Here is an 18312-nt window from a genome sequence, read left to right as displayed (position 1 = left end):
GAATGTCCACGGAACATTCCATATGATTCGTTCAGTAGGCCCTTAGGAGCCTCTTGTCAGTGGAATGAGGGCCGCAGTAGCAACCAGATCACAAGCACAGGATATCATTCGAAAGAATACAATCCACTTAGCCATCTGTGATTTCCAGTTCAATTTCCGACGGAAACAAGAATTGTGAATATGCAGCCTCCGTTAGCCTTAGAAGTGTCCGACTATCTGTCTCTATTCAAGTGTCATCATCTTGCAGCTGCTTCCAACGACATTCCTTCAGCTCAGTTCAAGGAAAGAAAGAAAGTGTTCAGCTGTAGCACCCTTTCGGTGCCTAGCTGCTATGCCACCCGAAGGAAGCACGAGGGCTGGGATACTGCCAGGTTGCCCAAACCTAGACAGGGGAAGTCGAGTGGCGGAGGTCGGATTCGAACCACGGACCTTCCGGTCAGTAAATTCACGCTCTTACCACTTAGGCCATCTCGCCCCCAGTTCAAGGGTGGCGATAAATTCTTTCGTCAATGTCTGTCTAGTCTATACGGGTAACCTGGAAGAAACAGACCGACCCAGGCAACTGCGGCTAATCGATCGATAATATCGACCATTTGCAATGTAGTAATCACAGAGGTGTTAGTCCGACTTCCGTTGTAACAGGTCTTCTGTCGTCACCGATTCTTTGCCGCCTCAAGGCAACACGCGAATACTTGATCTATGAGAATCAAGTAGAGTTCCGACCGGCTAAAGGCTGCTCCGACCACACACTCTGTCAAGTGTTAGAGCAACGCCAAATTTACAGACGACGCAGAATCTTGGTATTCCTTGACTTAAAGGGTTCGTTCGATTCTGTCGACAGGTCAGTGCTGTTAACTACACTTGCTAAACAGGGTATGCCCCAGAAGTTCGTAAACATAATCCAATCCCAATATTCACATACTTCTGGAAGGGTGAGAGTGTATGGTGAGCTCTCCAAAAGCTTCCCCATAAAAATTGGTGTCAGACAAGGATATCCACTTCAACAATGATGAAATAATCAGGCGAGTGCTAGGTCTTCGAAACCAAGGCGTTCAAATTGTTGCAGGTAGGACTCTTGTCGATCTGGAGTACGAGGACGATATGGTCCACATCTTTGATGACGAAGACACAATAAAACTCTGTTGAATGAACTGTCCACAATCGTACCACCTTTCGACACACGTCTTACACCTTCAAAGTCGTGCTTCAGAATTTCCGCTCTCTGAACATGTCCTTTGCAATTCAGAGAAGGCACCGGAGGTTTTGTAGGTTTCCCCACATCCCGGTAATTGTGTTAGCTCTGATGGAAGTGTTTTTTCTGTTGTAGCCAGTGCACGATCCTCAAAGGCCCGGATCACACTTGTTAGTTTGTATCATTTGCGGCATCGGAAAATGCAAATCAACAGGTTTCAAGTGTCGCAGTGTACTGTATTGTTGTACGGTTGCGAAACATGGCTTTCGTGAACAGATGATGTGAGATATTTTCAATTGTTGAACAGCGACGCCCCAAGAGTGTCCCCGGTGCCGGATGCCATCAACGAATTTGTAACGAGGTACCTAGGAAGCAGGGAACTGGTCACGCAGCAAGTAAAACAGCTACGCAAGAACATCCAGCACCATCAACTGGGGTGGCTCGGCTCTACGCACGCCGAAAGACCGTTTGCCAAAACGACTGTGGTTTCCATGCCTGATTGACAATCGTGCAAAATTAGAGGTGGAAAAAAGTAGGGGATGACAGACGGATGTGAGAGATTGCAAGGAATTCAGGTGTTACTGGTGTGGTCCACCCTCAAGGATATGGCTCGAGTTGAGCTTGGGTGGATAGGTTACAGAAAATGGCGTATAGGTGTCTTCAATGGCGTTCGGGCTGTCAGTTTATTTCGGAATTATTTGATGAATCACATGGGAGTAAGAACACCATTCGTAGGGTAGCTCCAGGACCCTATCACATCAACTCTTTTCCCATTTCCTCTTTGAAGCTTTGAATCAGGCAAACGTTGTCGTTGTGGGGTGGTGGAGCATCAGTACCAACGCTGACACTTTGCCTATGAAGAATATAATGATGGCTTCCGGAATGCGACGACGATGCAACAACAATAACCGCGAAAGTGAAATGGAGAAGAGGTGGTTGTTTGGATTATGCTTCTAATCGTCTGTGTAAAAATGTTGTTCAGTCGTGCGGCGACTGATTTTAGGGGCGTAACGGTGAGATACACCCAACCAACCATCGTTGATTGATAGAAGGCGAAAGCAATGGCAGTAGGACGTGAAGGAACTACGTCAGCAAAAAAGGAACTAATACAGAGGACACAGATTTAAACCACAGAAAGCGGAGGAACAAAACTTCCCTTGGCAGTGAACCAACACACAATCATGCTAAAAATATTATGGACAGTCACTTACCCGCTTGACTTCAATGAAAGTACTTCGCGGATTATACCACTCCATGACAAAAATTGATTTGTCAATGGCACCACATAGATACTTCATTCCATTGTACGGGTTGCGTATGACGTTGGCGATGTGACATCCACGTGTGTTTGGTATTTTAGTTGTAGGTTGAAAGCGCCTGTTCATGTGTCAAAGATAAACAGATGCTAAGACAAACCGAAAATGCACCTAGCGAATATGCGGCACAAATAACTACCAACTACACAACAAAGGCAATGGTCATGATTTCGTCGGATGTCAACGAAACAAAAGCGTTGACCTGGCGATCCAGGACAAGTGGAAAACTGTTCAAACGATAGCGAAGTGAATGGGAACCCAGAAGGTAGTGAAGCGAATTGAAATTTTTGTTAATATAATATTTACCTCCCATGTTTCTGGGAAGAAATCATAAAGAAGGTAGCGATGGAACGAGGCTGTCCCGGCTAGTGCTACTGCAAATGTGGAAAACCGTTATGTATGAATCATAACAGTAATTTAATAAGACCGACCAAGCAGTCCCAACGGAAGAACGGCTATGACAGAACGGAATGCCTTCAAGTGAGGTTTTTATTGCAGTGGTAGAGAGTCACCGTTAATAGCACTGTTGTACCCAGAAATTTGCTGCGATGATCTCAAATGGCAAATAAGTTGGTTTATCACCGACCAGCACTTAATAAAGGGCCGCACACTGGATCCTAAAGGGTAAGGACGACACCACCTACACAGAGGCACAAGATCTACATCACTCACAAAAAACGTACACAGACTGTCAAGCACCGGCGTGTGCAGGAGGATGAGTTGATCGTGTGGGTTTGAGACACGGGTCACAACAAGGGCATGGGCTCTGTGCTGAGCCTTGACACAGGTCTGATGCTATTTGGTCACAGCAGACGCTCACTCGATAGGTGTCGTTTGTTCTAATCTAGGTTAACGTGTGCGGTGTCATCATTGCACTCTTCGCTTTAGTGTTTCTAGTCAACTGTGGGATGCTTTCCAATTGGAAGAAGCCTTTCAGAACACAAAATGAAATGCCTTACACGGAGCAGTTATGCAATATGAAGTAGTTTTCATCATTAATTAGAGTAGTTGGATCTTTTGCTCGCAATTAGTGCAAGGACACGTTTCAGCTACCACTGTCCCCGCCAGACTATGGGGAACCAGAAGAGATAATCGAACGCGCGTCACGAGTAGGGAATAATTAACAAAACGTGCATTTCAATTTAAGCGAGAGCAAGCTGACTACGGCTATTCCTCGATAAATACCGTTCTCAATGGTGAGTAAACAACCACAGGAGGAATCATTCAGCCTTCAGTTCTTCATCATCATGGACGGCACATCAGTGCTCAACAATGATGCTTGGCTGTCATACGATGTGTTTGAATAAATGGATTCGTGGCGTGTGATAGTATCCCTTTACAACGGGGATGGAAGATGATTCGTTGGTCTGACTATTGCCTACTTCTGGGGACATGTTTACCTGTCAGGACACTGATAAGCCGCATGTCAGCCGTGTACAAAATTCGCTCAAGTGACCAGGTATACTTCTTGTCCGGTGTCTCAAATGCACACACTCCAGCTGAGATGGTGATATCTCCACATACCGGTAAGATGGATGCGCGGGCTGTGTGAATTGTGATCGTCACAATGTGCTCTTCACACGGCACGTAAAACAAGTGGGTTCAAAACAGGGAGGTTTGGCATTCAGATCACCGGCAGGCAAGAAATGTCAGCTGAGCGTGACCTTGCCCTGCGCAGAAACGTATGTCTCAATCGGAACTTGCAATATTTGCGTGGAAATGGAGGGCGTTGACTTTTCGAACTAACTGTGACCTTATAGTGTTACTCCAATCGAATGGAATGCGCATTCCTCGTCAGGTCTCTACAACTGATGCAACCAAAGAAACCGGTTTGTATGAGATTGGCGCGTCACCTTATTAATTAAAAAGTAAATTCCTCGCATAACTGGTGTAACGTATTCACAAGTTTTTCAAATAGTCTGGATGCAACATTAATGCTCAAAAGTGAGAAGTTGCTGGAAAGACGTTAAGGACTTCCGCTGGATCTCTCAATACCATGTCCACCTCAGTATGTCCAGCTGCCACGGCGTCGTCATCAGCAGTGGTGCGCAGTTGGCACCTGTATCACTGTTTCTGACAGATAGCATACATCAATGAAGAGAGAATCCAACGTACGAGCAAGAGTAACCTGTTGTTCTGCTTACCTCAGGGTACACAAATTAAAGGCAGTTAAGTAGACCGGCTTTCAGGATGAGAGAACTAACTTCGAAATTTCTACGGTTTTTACTGAAGTCGTACACCGAAGTTGCAGCTTAGCGTGATACATGGCGAACAAAGCGATAAGTCCAAATGCTTCGATCTGCGGAGAGAGTATTCAAATTTGGGTGGCGGGGAAATAGAACAGAGAAAAAAAGAAAGAGGGAGGCGTCGATAGTAGCATGTTTCCGCCTCGCTCTATGCAGCAAATAAAGCGGCCTGGCTGGTCACACCACACAACGGCCGACTAGCATGAGATTACTGTTATTTTTAAGTACCATGTTTGGAGTATGGGCTGGAATACCGCCAGGGCACCCAAAGCTCGACAGGAGGACGATTGGGGGTCCTCGGTCAAAACCTTAAAATTAAAAGCCTAACCATAAGTCGATGATGTTTGAAGATGTTTGTAGAACAAGTCAACACGCATGTCTTAACCCGAACTTGGAGGGCCATGAGACTGTTCGTCAGATGTGCAACTACCGACCAACCTGGTACGAAACTCCGAGGTTTGCACAGACACCACCTAGTATACCTCAGTTAGTCACGAAAGCACATAAACCGTCACACCACGGTAAGGTCTAGTCTCTTTGTGATGATTTCCCTCTAAGGTACGTTTGACTCTGAAAAAGCAAGACTTCAGTGGGACGCTTTCAGTCTTTACACAAAACGAAAGAACTCCGAGATAGCACCGCGCTGTCATTGTATAAAAAGGAACAGTTGGAAAGTACGCGGTAGATGTCTTAGGGGTGTGGAAACATACAGAAATATGCACCACACCTTTGAGAGACAAGGAAGTAAAAAGTGGCTGACCTCCAAGCAGCACTGCAACTGCCGCTGAGTATCCATGAAAACGTCAGTTTGGGTAAACCGTTCAACGTCACAGTTGTTCAAAGGAAAACGAAAAAACATGAATACACAGAAGGCAAGACTTGCAGAATGAAGGCATGAAAAAGGTTGAATCCGATACTAGGAATTTAGTAAAAATCACTAACATCAAGACCCACTCAACTGCGCACTGATGATGTCTCCTCGTATGGTGACGAAACGTTTGCAATCCAATTGCCAAGCTCGGCGAACAGATCAACAGCCACCTGATCAACAACCAATAATATCAAGACCAGTTACGGCAAAAGTCGGTCAAACGAGCCTCTACCGATAGGTTCATCATAGCCGACGAACAGTATCACGATTTTGTACATGGCCAGGCGCTTTGGGTCGTCAGATCAGAGTGAAATATCTTTTGGGGCAATTGTTCATTGTTCAGGGGGGAAATGTGACCAGAAAGGGTAACGTCTAACTGACCGACAAGAGTGGAGGGTGATTACGCTACGGGAAGTTCATTTAAACCAAGTGTGCAGCGTACTGCTGAGATTTACCGCCGATCGGCTTTTAGTCCACAGAAACACAGAGTGGGTTGTTTAAGCTGAATACAATGTGATAGAAGCTCCCGAAATAACGTAATAGGAAAAGGTGATCAACTTCCGACCGGGTGGCCTGTGAGGCTGAATTCCAATTTTGTGCCGACTACTTTTTACTCCAATCAAAGTACAGATGTCTGTGGCCAAAGCCTATTCGCTCACCTGAATCGAGCGAACAGAACGCGTGTGCATATAGCAGCAGCACACAGTGAAATACACTTACTTTTGCAGAAACTTCGGTTGGGTATGTCCTTTGGATTTCATGAGAGAGATTAAATTATGACTGTACAGTCTAGGAGGTTGTCCACACAGGGACATCATCGTATCCTTCAGTACCGATAACCAACCACAAGGTCGCGCGATGAGCTACATGGAAACAAAAAGAGAAAATTATTCGAACAGACTGGAAAATGTCATTCTTTCATGCACACGTCACACGCGTGCCGTTCACATGATTTCCAAACCCAGCCTAGCATTAACTGAGGAATGTGTCGATTCTTCGATCTACACCACTTCAAAAGCAATTTATTCAGTCCTAATTTTGAAGCAGTGTACCTAGCCTGATTAATGACATGCGAGTATCGCTGGCGTGGTCAATTTTTAAAATGAAACCAAGCTCCAAACTGGAGACTAAGCAGACAGAAAGGCAACAACCAGGTGTGCACATGTAAACATACAGAATTTTGGAAACCGCACACCGAAAAATTCCTGTTGACCGTTTTGGTTCCACCCATCCTTTCTCGAAGAAACGAGGAAAATGTGACGGACCATCATCGATTCAAGGCCGGTCGATTTAGCGCACAAGATTGTGGAGCGTTTAATAAATGCGTCAGTCATGAACCAAATACTACCGTCATCCTCATCATCATATAGAATGGGCACGAGGGTGTAAACAGAGAGACACAGAGAGAGAGAGAGGGAGGAACACGCCAACAAACTTACCAGTTCAAGTGTGCAATCGGCAAGGTCGACGAGGTTGAGAAAATAGATTCCGTCGTTTGTGCCAAAAAGAATGACTTGACCTGGGAAAAATCAAGAAGTGCACCGTGGGTTTGTTTACTGAGAAAAGTCTATACCAGAGACATAAACAGCATCAAACCCTACGCGACGCATCGAAAACACGATGGAAAGACTAAGAACTGATTGCCTGTAGGGATAGCATGCATATGTGGTGGACGCTGCTATCCGAAATAATTAAAAATAGTCATTTTATAAGACCCTTGTAAGATTCGGCACTCTAAGATTTTGGAATGGACCACTAGGTTCACTGCAACCAAACATCAGCTCATGAAATACACGCTTGGTGTGCAGCACTAGTGCTCCGAATCATCACCACTTGTCAACTAAACACAATTCACCTGTTCAGTTCTTCAAATCTCCAGTAACTGTGGAAGCATTTTTTCCAAACTCTGATACATACACTTGATCTTTCGTGACCTAATTAGATAATATTTTTGATGTGTGTATCAGTGTCTTCTATCAATGGTGCAGTTGAAAATACACAGATCAAATTATTCAATCGTGGCACTCTTTCGGTGCATAGAAGCACGGAGGGTGGGATACTGCTCTAGCCTAACAATCGAATGGTTACAGGTGAATCCGAACCGTAAGTGGATCTACTGGTCAATCAGCTGGTATCATGATCACCGAGCCAAACTAAATGGATGGTCGCCAAGATGCGGATGCTGGTGGGAATTGTTTGGTCTGATTGGAATAGACAGGATGAGCGGGTCGCAACACGTGACCATAGCGATAAAGAATAATGTTACTTGGCAAGTGGACACACTTATGTGTCCACACTGTGTGTGACACACTTTGGTGGTCATGTCATGCAAGGATGCACGGAGGAAAATCGAAGAAGTTGAAACGAGAACATTGAAGTCAGGAAACTGCGGAGCGAAGTAGCACCCCTTCGGTGCCTAACTGACACCACCAGAAGGAAGCAGGTGAACCAGGATACTGCCAGGTTGCCCAAACCTGAACAGCAGGATACTGCCAGGTTGCCCAAACCCGAACAGGGGAAGTCAAGAGGCAGAGGTTGGATTGGAACCACGGACCTTCTGATCAGTAAGTTCACGCACTAACCACTGAGCTATCTCGTTCCCCCAGGTATAGCCCACGCGTCCAATTGGGCTCATATTCGCTGCGTGAAAAACCGAGATCAATGAACAACACACGGTTGTGGAAATAGGTGTGTCAACTTTGAAGGTGAACATCGGGCAACCTAATTTCACAGCACGTAGCGCAGTTTGAAGGGTGAAATATGGATTTGTGGGATTAGGGTGGAAGCTTCCTACGACTAGTTTCAGTGTCCTTGTGTTCCATTGATGTACCAGGACTCGTAGATTAGATTGAACTTGGCCGGGTTAGAAGACGCACATTTTTCTCAGTCAGTATTGATTGGGAACAGCTGTGCGCTCTTTGCGTCGCTGAATTTGAACAAATGTTAGGAACCTATACGCCGTCTCCAAAATCATTGCCATCCATATCATTCATGGTACGAAAGGCAATAGCCCTGTTTTGGGCGCCGGGACTGACTGATGGGTCTAGATGGGTCACTAAACAGTTGGATTTCTCGCTCAGTTCTACCCAGCATGTCGATGTTGTTTAAGTAACGATTACCACATTTTTCAGCGTTTCCTTGCCTTGGGGTGATTCAACTATATAAACATCCAGTTATTGAAAGCCCCTAGCTACCAGCTGCCCCAGTTGCAGAATAGATAAAAAAAGGAATGGGAGTGACGTACTTCTCGTCTCAGGATTGACCCAAGTTGCCGTCGCGTTGACTTTCAAAGGGCAACCTTCGAACAGTAACATGAAACAAGCACCCATCTGCATTGGGAGAGAAAAAAACAAGATACTAAGAATGTAAAGGGAAACATATGCGAGCGAAAGTATTCCACAGTTCATACGCGACGGTAATAAAAAGGTTTTCTACCGAGGAGGGGTTACCGACAAAGTATAACTTTGTTGGTTCAGTGTTCAGACAGCGTACAACGTGGCATACTGTTGCCTGTTGTTGTCGACGCCAGACGTTCACAAAGCAAACCTAAAAACGAGGGTTTGATAACCACTGGAAATCATAGCGGTAACGCAAGATAACTCTCTCGACAAAATCCTTTCTGGGGCTAAGTAATCAACAGATCTTTGGGGTTATTCTTTAAAAAACTCATTAGTACTCCAAACTGCGATCATGTGCAGGGGTTGGTAAAAAGAGAGCGAGAGAAGCTTCGTGCAATACGGGGGTTTTCAGTTGCAGTGCTGCGAAGTCAAATCCACCTGTCAGCATCGATTGAATCCTCTGGTGATCAGTTATCGGGTTCCCATCCTGAGTGAACAGATGTGCTGTTGCGAGCTTCTCTGTAGTACATACCGAAGAAGATATTGAGAAGTCACGTATGAGGCGTGAAAGAGATCACGAAGAGTTTGGGTGTTGTTGGTGTTGTACGCTTTCCAGGATGGGGTACACGTGACCCCGCCTGTGCTTTAGCTGGAGACGTTGCAAGAAATGGCGACTGGTCAATGTCAGTAGCGTCCGTGCTGTCAGTTTTTTTTACAGATTGTCTTATTGAGCGGTTGGAGGTCTAGGCACCTCAGAATGCTTGACATAGGCCAGCACTAGGTACTCTCCCTCACCCACTCTCTCTTCTTTTCACTCTGTGTAATTATATATATATATATATATATATAACTAGACGAACCTTATGATTGTACGGCAGTGAGGCATCACTGCCAACACTGATGTTGTCTTTCATGATGATGACGATGCACGAAAGCCCAGATGACACCAATGCATGAATAATGCATCTGCGATGTCAAGCATGGATGAAAAATACATCATAATTCGGATCCGTCGTCCAAAGATCGAAGGCAGTGCATTTAACTACAAGCCAGGAGTTCACAGGTCTCCATCCACTGGGGATCTTTGAGGTAGGCATCGCAAGTCATCTTCAATAAAAGCGAACCATGTACAGTATTGTTCTATGAACCTGGCTTTACGCGATAAATATAAACACTGAAAACATGAAGTCAAATGTCATACTAGCTAGGCATTGAGAGTATTAGGTTACACAAACGAAAAAACCAACAGTGGCGAAGGGTGAACGAAGCTCCATTTGGTACAATTACTCTGATTATCTAGGCAACAGTCAAACTCCACATAGTTAGGGGTAGGTTTCTGACATAAGAATACGAATGAAGGTTAGCATGGAGACAGCTGTGTCCATCATCAATGACTCACAAGCACTTTCGGTGTGGGTGGCAGTCCAAGTCCCATCTCTAACAGCTGTTTGCGGGCAGCTCTTTTCTCCTCTTCCCCAGGGAGAGGTCTAGTCAAAATGGACCTACTAGTATCAATCTTGGGAGGAGGAGGGCGAGGCGGAATCTCCGTAGGCGTACTTGTGTGCACTGCACCATTCGGAGGTTCGTAGGATCGTTCGTAGCGGATAACCAAATTGGATGACCGTTGATCCGTTCCGGTATCCTCCATACGAACTTGATCAGTATTGGCTGGAGAAGCCGAATATATAGAGGGTAATTGACGATCAGGAGCAGTTTCCACGGTCTGGTACACATAGGAATCTGTGAGGGTCGAAGACTGTTCGGCTGTCATACTCTCAGAGATAGGAGGTGGTGGGGCTCGCCGTTTTGAACGTGCGCGGGGAGGGATCACGCCCACTGAAGTCGGCGAATCCTGCACTCTAGACGGGTGCTGTAGAATAACGGAAAATTCGACCAGAACGTAAGCAACTACTTACATCAGTTGAAATCCGGGATTTGTGAATAACCCAGCTGTGTGTATTTGCTGCCAGCACGATTGGTATAAAGAAATTCAGATATTCTTTTCTGACGACCGCAAATGGACATTGGCTTACAAAATGGAGTTCACGCAGAATTTTTCTTACGTAACACTAGCACGAATGGCACAAGGTAAAGGTTGTCATTCACGGTTTAGAACTGAAAAATCTTATTCTCTTGGTGTCCTATTGCTCAAGCGAAGAACGGAAAAAAGATATTGCGGATATTGAAGCAGAAGTGCTTCGCTCAGTGTGCACGACGATTTGGATACACCTTAAATTAGTTTAGTACACACACAAGCAACATACAGACAGTGCACGCTTCCGTCTCTATTTGCCGGATGGCGAAAAATAGACTGCGACAATTACCGCGTACGTAATGCGGGTTTGTGTTAGAGACCTGTCATTAGTAAACCTTGACGTACGAAATGCACACATAAAACGGACGTTTTATTGAACAACTTGACAAGTCCGTTCGATGCTACTGCCAGGTAAATCAAACCGGTAAACCTAGCGCTACCAACCGACTACTGAGGGAGAAGAGTCTCGAGTTTGGCAAGAAAACATGAATGTCAAAATGACCAACATGAGCTTCGTTGGCCAAAGCAAACATGGGAGAGTGTGATATAGCATCCCCAATTGGCAATTCTTATGAAAAGGGATAGACTGAAATGCAAGGGACAAGAGCTCATCATGCAACTATTCTAGAAGATAGCATATGATACCTACACCAAGTTGATCAACCGACAGAAATCGAACGACATCTAGTTTGACGACCGCAACATGAGTGAGTGACTTGTCCCCAAAAATTGAAACATTCTGGCATTTCTTGTCGAACACAGTTGCCTTAAGGTCAGGCTTTTATGCGAACGGTTTTTGGGGAAGGTTCAAGTCGTCCTCGAGGAGATCTCAGCCAGTACATCAGAATTATTCTCACGCTTGGTCTACACTCGAGGCCATCGGCCGGATCGCTTTAACTACCAGATACAGCAGAGTGGGTATGCGGAAACGGGCTACTACTGACTTTTCCATTTTCTTCCCTCATGTATATTTTCCCTTATCCACTCCTAATCCAACAGTATTCTACTTGTGAGTCCAACCGACAGCATTGAGAATCCGATACACCTTGCGCGTTAGCAGATGTCGGTAAGCTCAGAAACCCCGAAATCGACCGCCAAATCCTGATATGGAATTTACTTGGCCGTCTTTAGGCATATGCATTATGTAAAGGAGGGTAGTTGGTTGTTTAGGCTAGCAGATTGGGCTCCCTTGGAACTCGCGTCGCATCTCAGATAAAAATCAACAAAATAAATAAATAAATAAAATCAATACTCGCTGAACTGACAAATCCATCACTCTCCGCTCTGCTTCGAATGCAAATCTCCGGTGGGGTAGAGGCCGTTGGGACAGTGTTCAGGCCCGAAGCGACCTGGACACATTACAAACGGGAGATTCAGCTAGGTTCCAGGTGAGTCTCTCGAAAGAACCAAATTAGTTTGCAAATGAGTGTACTTCGCTAATCTCGTGCAATTCGGTTTCAAGTAGAACATAAGGTTGACGGAACCTCGGGGACTGCGCCTATCTGATGAGCCCCAAGAAGGGCGAAACCGGTCGTGGGCTGTCGAAGGATTTTCAGCAACCTTATGAGTAGTGCATTAAAAACTGGACGTTCTTTCCTCTATTGGATGTCCCTTGCAAGTCGTCCTGTGCAATTCATCTGACAAAGTCCATCGACGAATCACACCCACATGCACACACAGAGGAAGTAAATCGTTGCTTGGATATCATATCTGTTAACTCCCAAACATCACTGTCATTGGTGGAGATATCAGTGTGCAAGTGGACAGGCTTAGCATAGCTCGTCACCTTGAGTTGAACTTGCAAGATATCGATAACGGTGGACGATTGCTCCAGCTACACAATGGTCGCGTAACCACTTTTATGCAATTCGTATAGTGAATTACAAAAACTGATTTGGTCAGTTTACATAATGCTCTCTAACAGCTAACCAGCCGTGGACGCAAACCAATCATGCCGCCATCAGCTACAGATGACACGAATCAAGCACCTCTGCCGCTTGTAGAGACGTTGCGTGGATTATAACAATTAACAGGCCCGGTTTCAGTTTGCTCCGGAGTTGTGGGAACAACTGATGCCCAAATATCCTGAAATCAACCGAATTCAACATAACCACCAGGTATTCCCTCCAAATGCTTAACCTCACTAAGATGCAATCGCAATATCTATTGAAAGTGCCACTGGCGTTCATCGTGAGGTACGACCTATCCAGCTCTATCCATCAGACTATCGAAAACAGACAGAACATCGGTGTGTACGCCGACCCTGAAACCTGGAGGATGCGGTAGGATAAGGGAATTGAAGGTATGAATGTCGATAATACCAGGTTATTCCAGTTGATCCGTGCAACGAGGCCTTGACGACATGAGTGAAACTATCAACCATGGATTATTTGTACGGAAGAAGAGCGCCTTGACTGCTGCACCGAGCATTTCGAACAAAAACCATCGTGACCACTTACTGCTATTCAGCCGATTCCTGAGCTGCACGAGGGGCCCTGGAACCCCCTGTGAGATCGAAGTTAATGATTGGATACCCTATCTCGAGTAATACCGAGTCCCAACGATCTCCCACCCTGCTTCATATGGGAGGAGGATATCCCGGACAATTGTGCACAAGATGAACGTAGCGAGTACTGGGGGTCAGATAGACCCTCACTGCAACGCGACTGAAAATGGCGGGCACGCTGTCACGTGATGGACATGAATTAGTAGCAAGCAAGTTATTGGACGGGCACGAATTGCGTCGATGATCCGTTTACAGTTCACGTGATGTCAGAACAATCCACAACCACTAACCCACTGCTACGCACCACTACGCTCCCCAATAACGCACTGATGATGTCACGTCGATTGGTGACGAAACGTTTGCAATCAAATTGCCAGCTCAGCGAACAAGGCAACGACCACAATCCACAATATTCGTACTGTGGAATTTCAAAAACGTACTTGGCTTTGTTGATCAACCTATTCTTTTTAACAGACATGCTCATTACAGACCGTTTAGGAAATGTAACACACCCTTTTTTCATAACTAATATATAAGAAGTATACGAGGAGCCTACCAAAAGCAAAACAACCAGCCCAGTTATCCGAATCGTAGCTCGTACGGACTGCTGCCAACGAACGCACAATAGCAGAAATGGGGGAAGGGTATTTAGCCGTGAGGCAGAAGCGCCGAATGAAGAATAATTCCAGCAACATAAGCGGCGGCCACATATTGCGCACCAGTCGACGAAAAGAAAGCTATTTTCCGTGCCTAATACTGTATGGTACAAGTGAAGAGATGATCAACCTTTGGTAGAAGCGTATGGAAACGGTTGAGAAAATTCTGGACGTTACCGGACAGGATTCTGTGCTCCACTAAATGTTGAATAATACAGCTGCTACTAGATATCAATGAAGTTATTGTTTCTATCCATGTTGTATGAACAAGTGCCTGAAGGTTTATACACAACATAACGTTTGTAGTAGGCAGATAATGGGTTAAGCTTACTCTTCTTCCAAATCACTTGTGATCCTACGGCTGGAAAGAATCAACTTTCTACATTAATGCCGAGTTATCGATGAAGAAAACGGCGAAGTTTCGGGTTATGGTAGGACAACCCAAATACATTGACAGCTATGTGGAGCACATGTTTCTAAGGTGTATTCATATCTTTCATACATGTAAGGTTGCTAATTACAAATCTTACGAACAAATCAGCTTAGAAACAGATCATAGCATCCTTTATCGATAATCGTCAGAAAGAAAGAAATGAACGAAAGTTATTTACAATACAATACAAGGGAACCGAATGCATCTTGGCCAGATCCCAGAAGGAAAATCTCGCCCTCGGGGTAAAATGTGCTGGAATCAGAGGAAATTTCCCAGGAAATTAAGCAAGGGGCTTCGTCACAATCGGTTTAAGCCTAGAGGCTAACTAATTAATTCATCAGTCAACACAGTCGTAGTCTAATGTGAGATGACAGCCGAAATATTGGAGAGTCAAGATTTAGTAATAATTTACTAGTTGAATGACTACTAGGAAACTACTCACCATTCTTCTGCGACTGTCGGTGAGCACGCCTTGCTTATCTGGTGAGACGTTAGGCGAGGCACCGACTGAAGACGGACGATCGCGATCATAGGGTGCGTGTCTAAAGCGGTAAACACGGATAGTCGAAATATGAACAACGAGGTCGGAGATAGTCATGAAATGCACATGGTACTGGTACACATGAGGGGGTGATAGAAAATCGGCCAGAAGTTAGAACAAACTTGCTTTCCACAGTGGCACAGTGAGATTCCATTGGTTAGAACTTAGAAATACTGGATAATAATGTATAATGCGTTATAGCGGTTGCTCGTTCAAGCCAATTGCTTTTGTATTACCGAGCGACTTGGGAACGGATGTACGGTGAGCCTTACCAACAATGAGTGGTGCCGGAAACCTCAAGGGATACCACTGGGCTAGCGTGTTTTAATAATCTAATATTCACTCAAACAACTCAACAGTATCTTCAGAAATGTGTGCTTACTGCTTCCGAGGTGATTTTGAACATGCTCTGGGACAAGTTTGTATCATACAATCGGCTACACAAAACCTAGGGAATATCGGCCAACACTGCAGTTTCGAAGCTCATTGAATAGTTAGAGAGAATACTTCGAAACCTTGAATGAAAGTTCAACGGGACCTTGATCGGAGTACTTTGCGAACAAAATGTTTGACTGGAATGTAAACTGAACCTTCCGTTAAGGCCAAGCTTTACACGAATGACAGTCAACATCAGCAATTGTACGACTAACCCACAAGCAAGTCACATGGTCTGTGCAAATTGATGGTTCGACTAATGACCAGCTGCCACCTGATACACAGCCAATCGACCTACTCCAGAAACCAATATTTAGACACATTGCCGATCGGTTGACATTAGAAGTACCGGAAAAGCTACCATCTTATTCGCATCGAAGTAATTCTTCAAAGAAAATCTCAATATTTTCAATACCAAAGATAGAACGAGTTGCATTTGAAACCGTGATCTTTAGTTGGATAAGCGAAATTGATCAACGCTCGGGATTAGTCGTTTAGGTGCAGACTAGTTTTGAAGCCATGTACTATTAATAAGAAAGTCGGTTTCCCTTGAATGCAATTAAGGAAAACCTTCCGTAGTTTCCCTTCTGCTTCATCCGGCTAAAAAGGGCTATCATTTAGATGCAATCTGTAATCCGGGTGGACGTGGCCAAACCATACCGAAGTAAAAAGGGAGGTAAACCTATGAAGACTTTTCTGTGTACCAATCCCCAATGATACTGTTTCAGTAAGATAACATTACATACCAATGGTGTTAGAAACAATTGATTAAGCGTCCGTCTGGATTCACCCCAACAATAGTTATTGGCTGACACTGCATTGTCACCATTTTTATTACCATCATCCTGGCACCAGCAGCTATCCACTTTCGAACCCCGATAAGATCAACAGAAGTGCACACCAGATACGGTTTCTCCGAGGATATCATGGTAAAACCTTTTACGCAATTATCGACATGATGTGACAAGAGAAAGCCGACGAAAGCAGCTAGTACCATGAACGCAGGTTGTATACAGCGTCTAGTCCGGAACAAATTCCAAAACAACAGCAGTGATAATCTGACAGGATGGCACATCAACCTGTTTTGCTCACCTTATCACGCTCTAATGTGACAATTGTTCAGACATACATTGTTATGTGTAGTAAACGGAGCACATAGTTCGTCCCTGAAAATATCACTGCAGTCAACTCGTCTCTCCCGCAAACGCAGTGCGCGCTATTGACATAACACACTACTCAGTAGGTTGCTGAAATCTCTCCGACAGCTCACGACCGGTTCTTCCCTCTTAGGTCTCACCATGTAGGCGCAGCCCCCGAGTTCGCGTCAACTATATGTTCCACTTGAACCAAACTGGACGGAATTCACCAACAATTCTCAGTTACACACTAATTTGGTTGTGACGGTAGACTCAACTGAACCCGACTGAACCGTTTCTTCACGATTATCTTCTCCAAGGTGCACAAGGCCGCCCCATGTTCCAATCGAGACGATATACAAGATGTCACGATGCATTGTCTAGACTCAATACACTACTGGACAATGTACTGCGATAGCTCAAATATCGTACCAAATGAATAATGAGGAGGCCTGGTGAAGAAAATTCAGTTAAAGAATAACACCATAAACGAAGAATTCAGTTGGGTGGCGGGTTGGTCTTCGGTGAAAATCAAATTAGTATGAAAAGGAGTGTAGTTCTCTAATTTTGTATACTTTGGGTCCAAGTTGACGGGAGCCGGAGGACTGAGTCTCGTTAAGGAGCTCAGAGAGGAGCGAAACCGGTTCTGGACTGTTAAAGAGTTTTCAGCAACTCTGTGAGTTATGTGTCACGTCTGCACAATCTGACGTGATAAAGGCATATCGTACCGACTGACACATAAGCTTGCTTCGTACCGAACGTTGACTGAAGATCAACCTGGACGAGATTCAATTGAGCCTCACGTCGAATTAGTTTGCAAATGAGAGTGCTTGGCGAACAGACGTAGTAATTACAGTCAACTGAAGTTATTGCGTTAGTCTACACGCAGACAGCGGATGGGAAAGGCACTTTCGGTTAACAAAAAAGAAAATTACATTTGGTTAATGTTATGCCACGTCTCGATTGTGGATCGTAGTGCAACAGTCTGGCAATGAAACCACTCATTCCAAGTGAGGGCACCTCACGCTCAACTAGTATTTGAAAGCTTTACGACCTCACTCCATGATTTTTCCCTGATCAAAGCCACCAAGTCTTTTGTTGTCCGTGAGATACCGACTGATTCCACGTTATTCAACAAAAAAAGCATGCCCATTGCTGAATCAATATCATGCAGACGAAAGTGTGCTGCACTTCCAATGAGTTCTGTTACGTGTCTCACTTGCTTACCTTAATTGACAGCCTACCACTTTGGAAACAAGGCATTTGGGTCTCCCGCACGGAAAGTACACGCCAAAATTGGATCATTTAAATCTGACCGTAATACTGACATCCCTTGAAAGACAAACTCTCTATCCCCATCGAAGGTTATTCCCAATGGCTCTAATCCAACAAAGATTAAGGTGCAAAATGAGTGTAGATCACTTTCATTTATTTCTACCCCAATAAGGTGATTAAATGCAGCATTGTTTCCCCTAGTTGTATTGGGCGTCCGGTTATATAGGTTCTTTCCATATGGTACACAACTAATACAGTTTTCCCCCGCGGTAGCGACTGTCATTCAGATGGAACAAATTATGGCTGGTCATTTGTGAGTTATTCGAGTAGTC

At 44.8% G+C, this 18312-nt stretch overlaps 1 protein-coding gene across 1 annotated transcript in view; it reads right to left on the bottom strand.

The window, feature by feature from the left end:
- Nucleotides 1-18312, bottom strand: part of T265_09813 (hypothetical protein) — a gene marked incomplete at both ends in the record, with an annotated part of 72073 nt that overhangs the window by 28104 nt on the left and 25657 nt on the right. Inside the window, 6 exons of the mRNA XM_009175996.1 lie at nucleotides 2404-2569; nucleotides 6346-6488; nucleotides 7065-7144; nucleotides 8870-8954; nucleotides 10363-10833; nucleotides 15036-15135. Coding sequence (XP_009174260.1) covers nucleotides 2404-2569; nucleotides 6346-6488; nucleotides 7065-7144; nucleotides 8870-8954; nucleotides 10363-10833; nucleotides 15036-15135 — 1045 coding nt within the window. The remainder of the gene's footprint in view (nucleotides 1-2403; nucleotides 2570-6345; nucleotides 6489-7064; nucleotides 7145-8869; nucleotides 8955-10362; nucleotides 10834-15035; nucleotides 15136-18312) is intronic.

Source organism: Opisthorchis viverrini (genome assembly GCF_000715545.1).
Source record: "Opisthorchis viverrini unplaced genomic scaffold opera_v5_306, whole genome shotgun sequence".
Lineage (NCBI taxonomy): Eukaryota > Metazoa > Platyhelminthes > Trematoda > Opisthorchiida > Opisthorchiidae > Opisthorchis > Opisthorchis viverrini.
The sequence above is the reverse complement of the archived record's forward strand: the minus strand, read 5'-3'. Positions and strand labels throughout refer to the sequence as shown.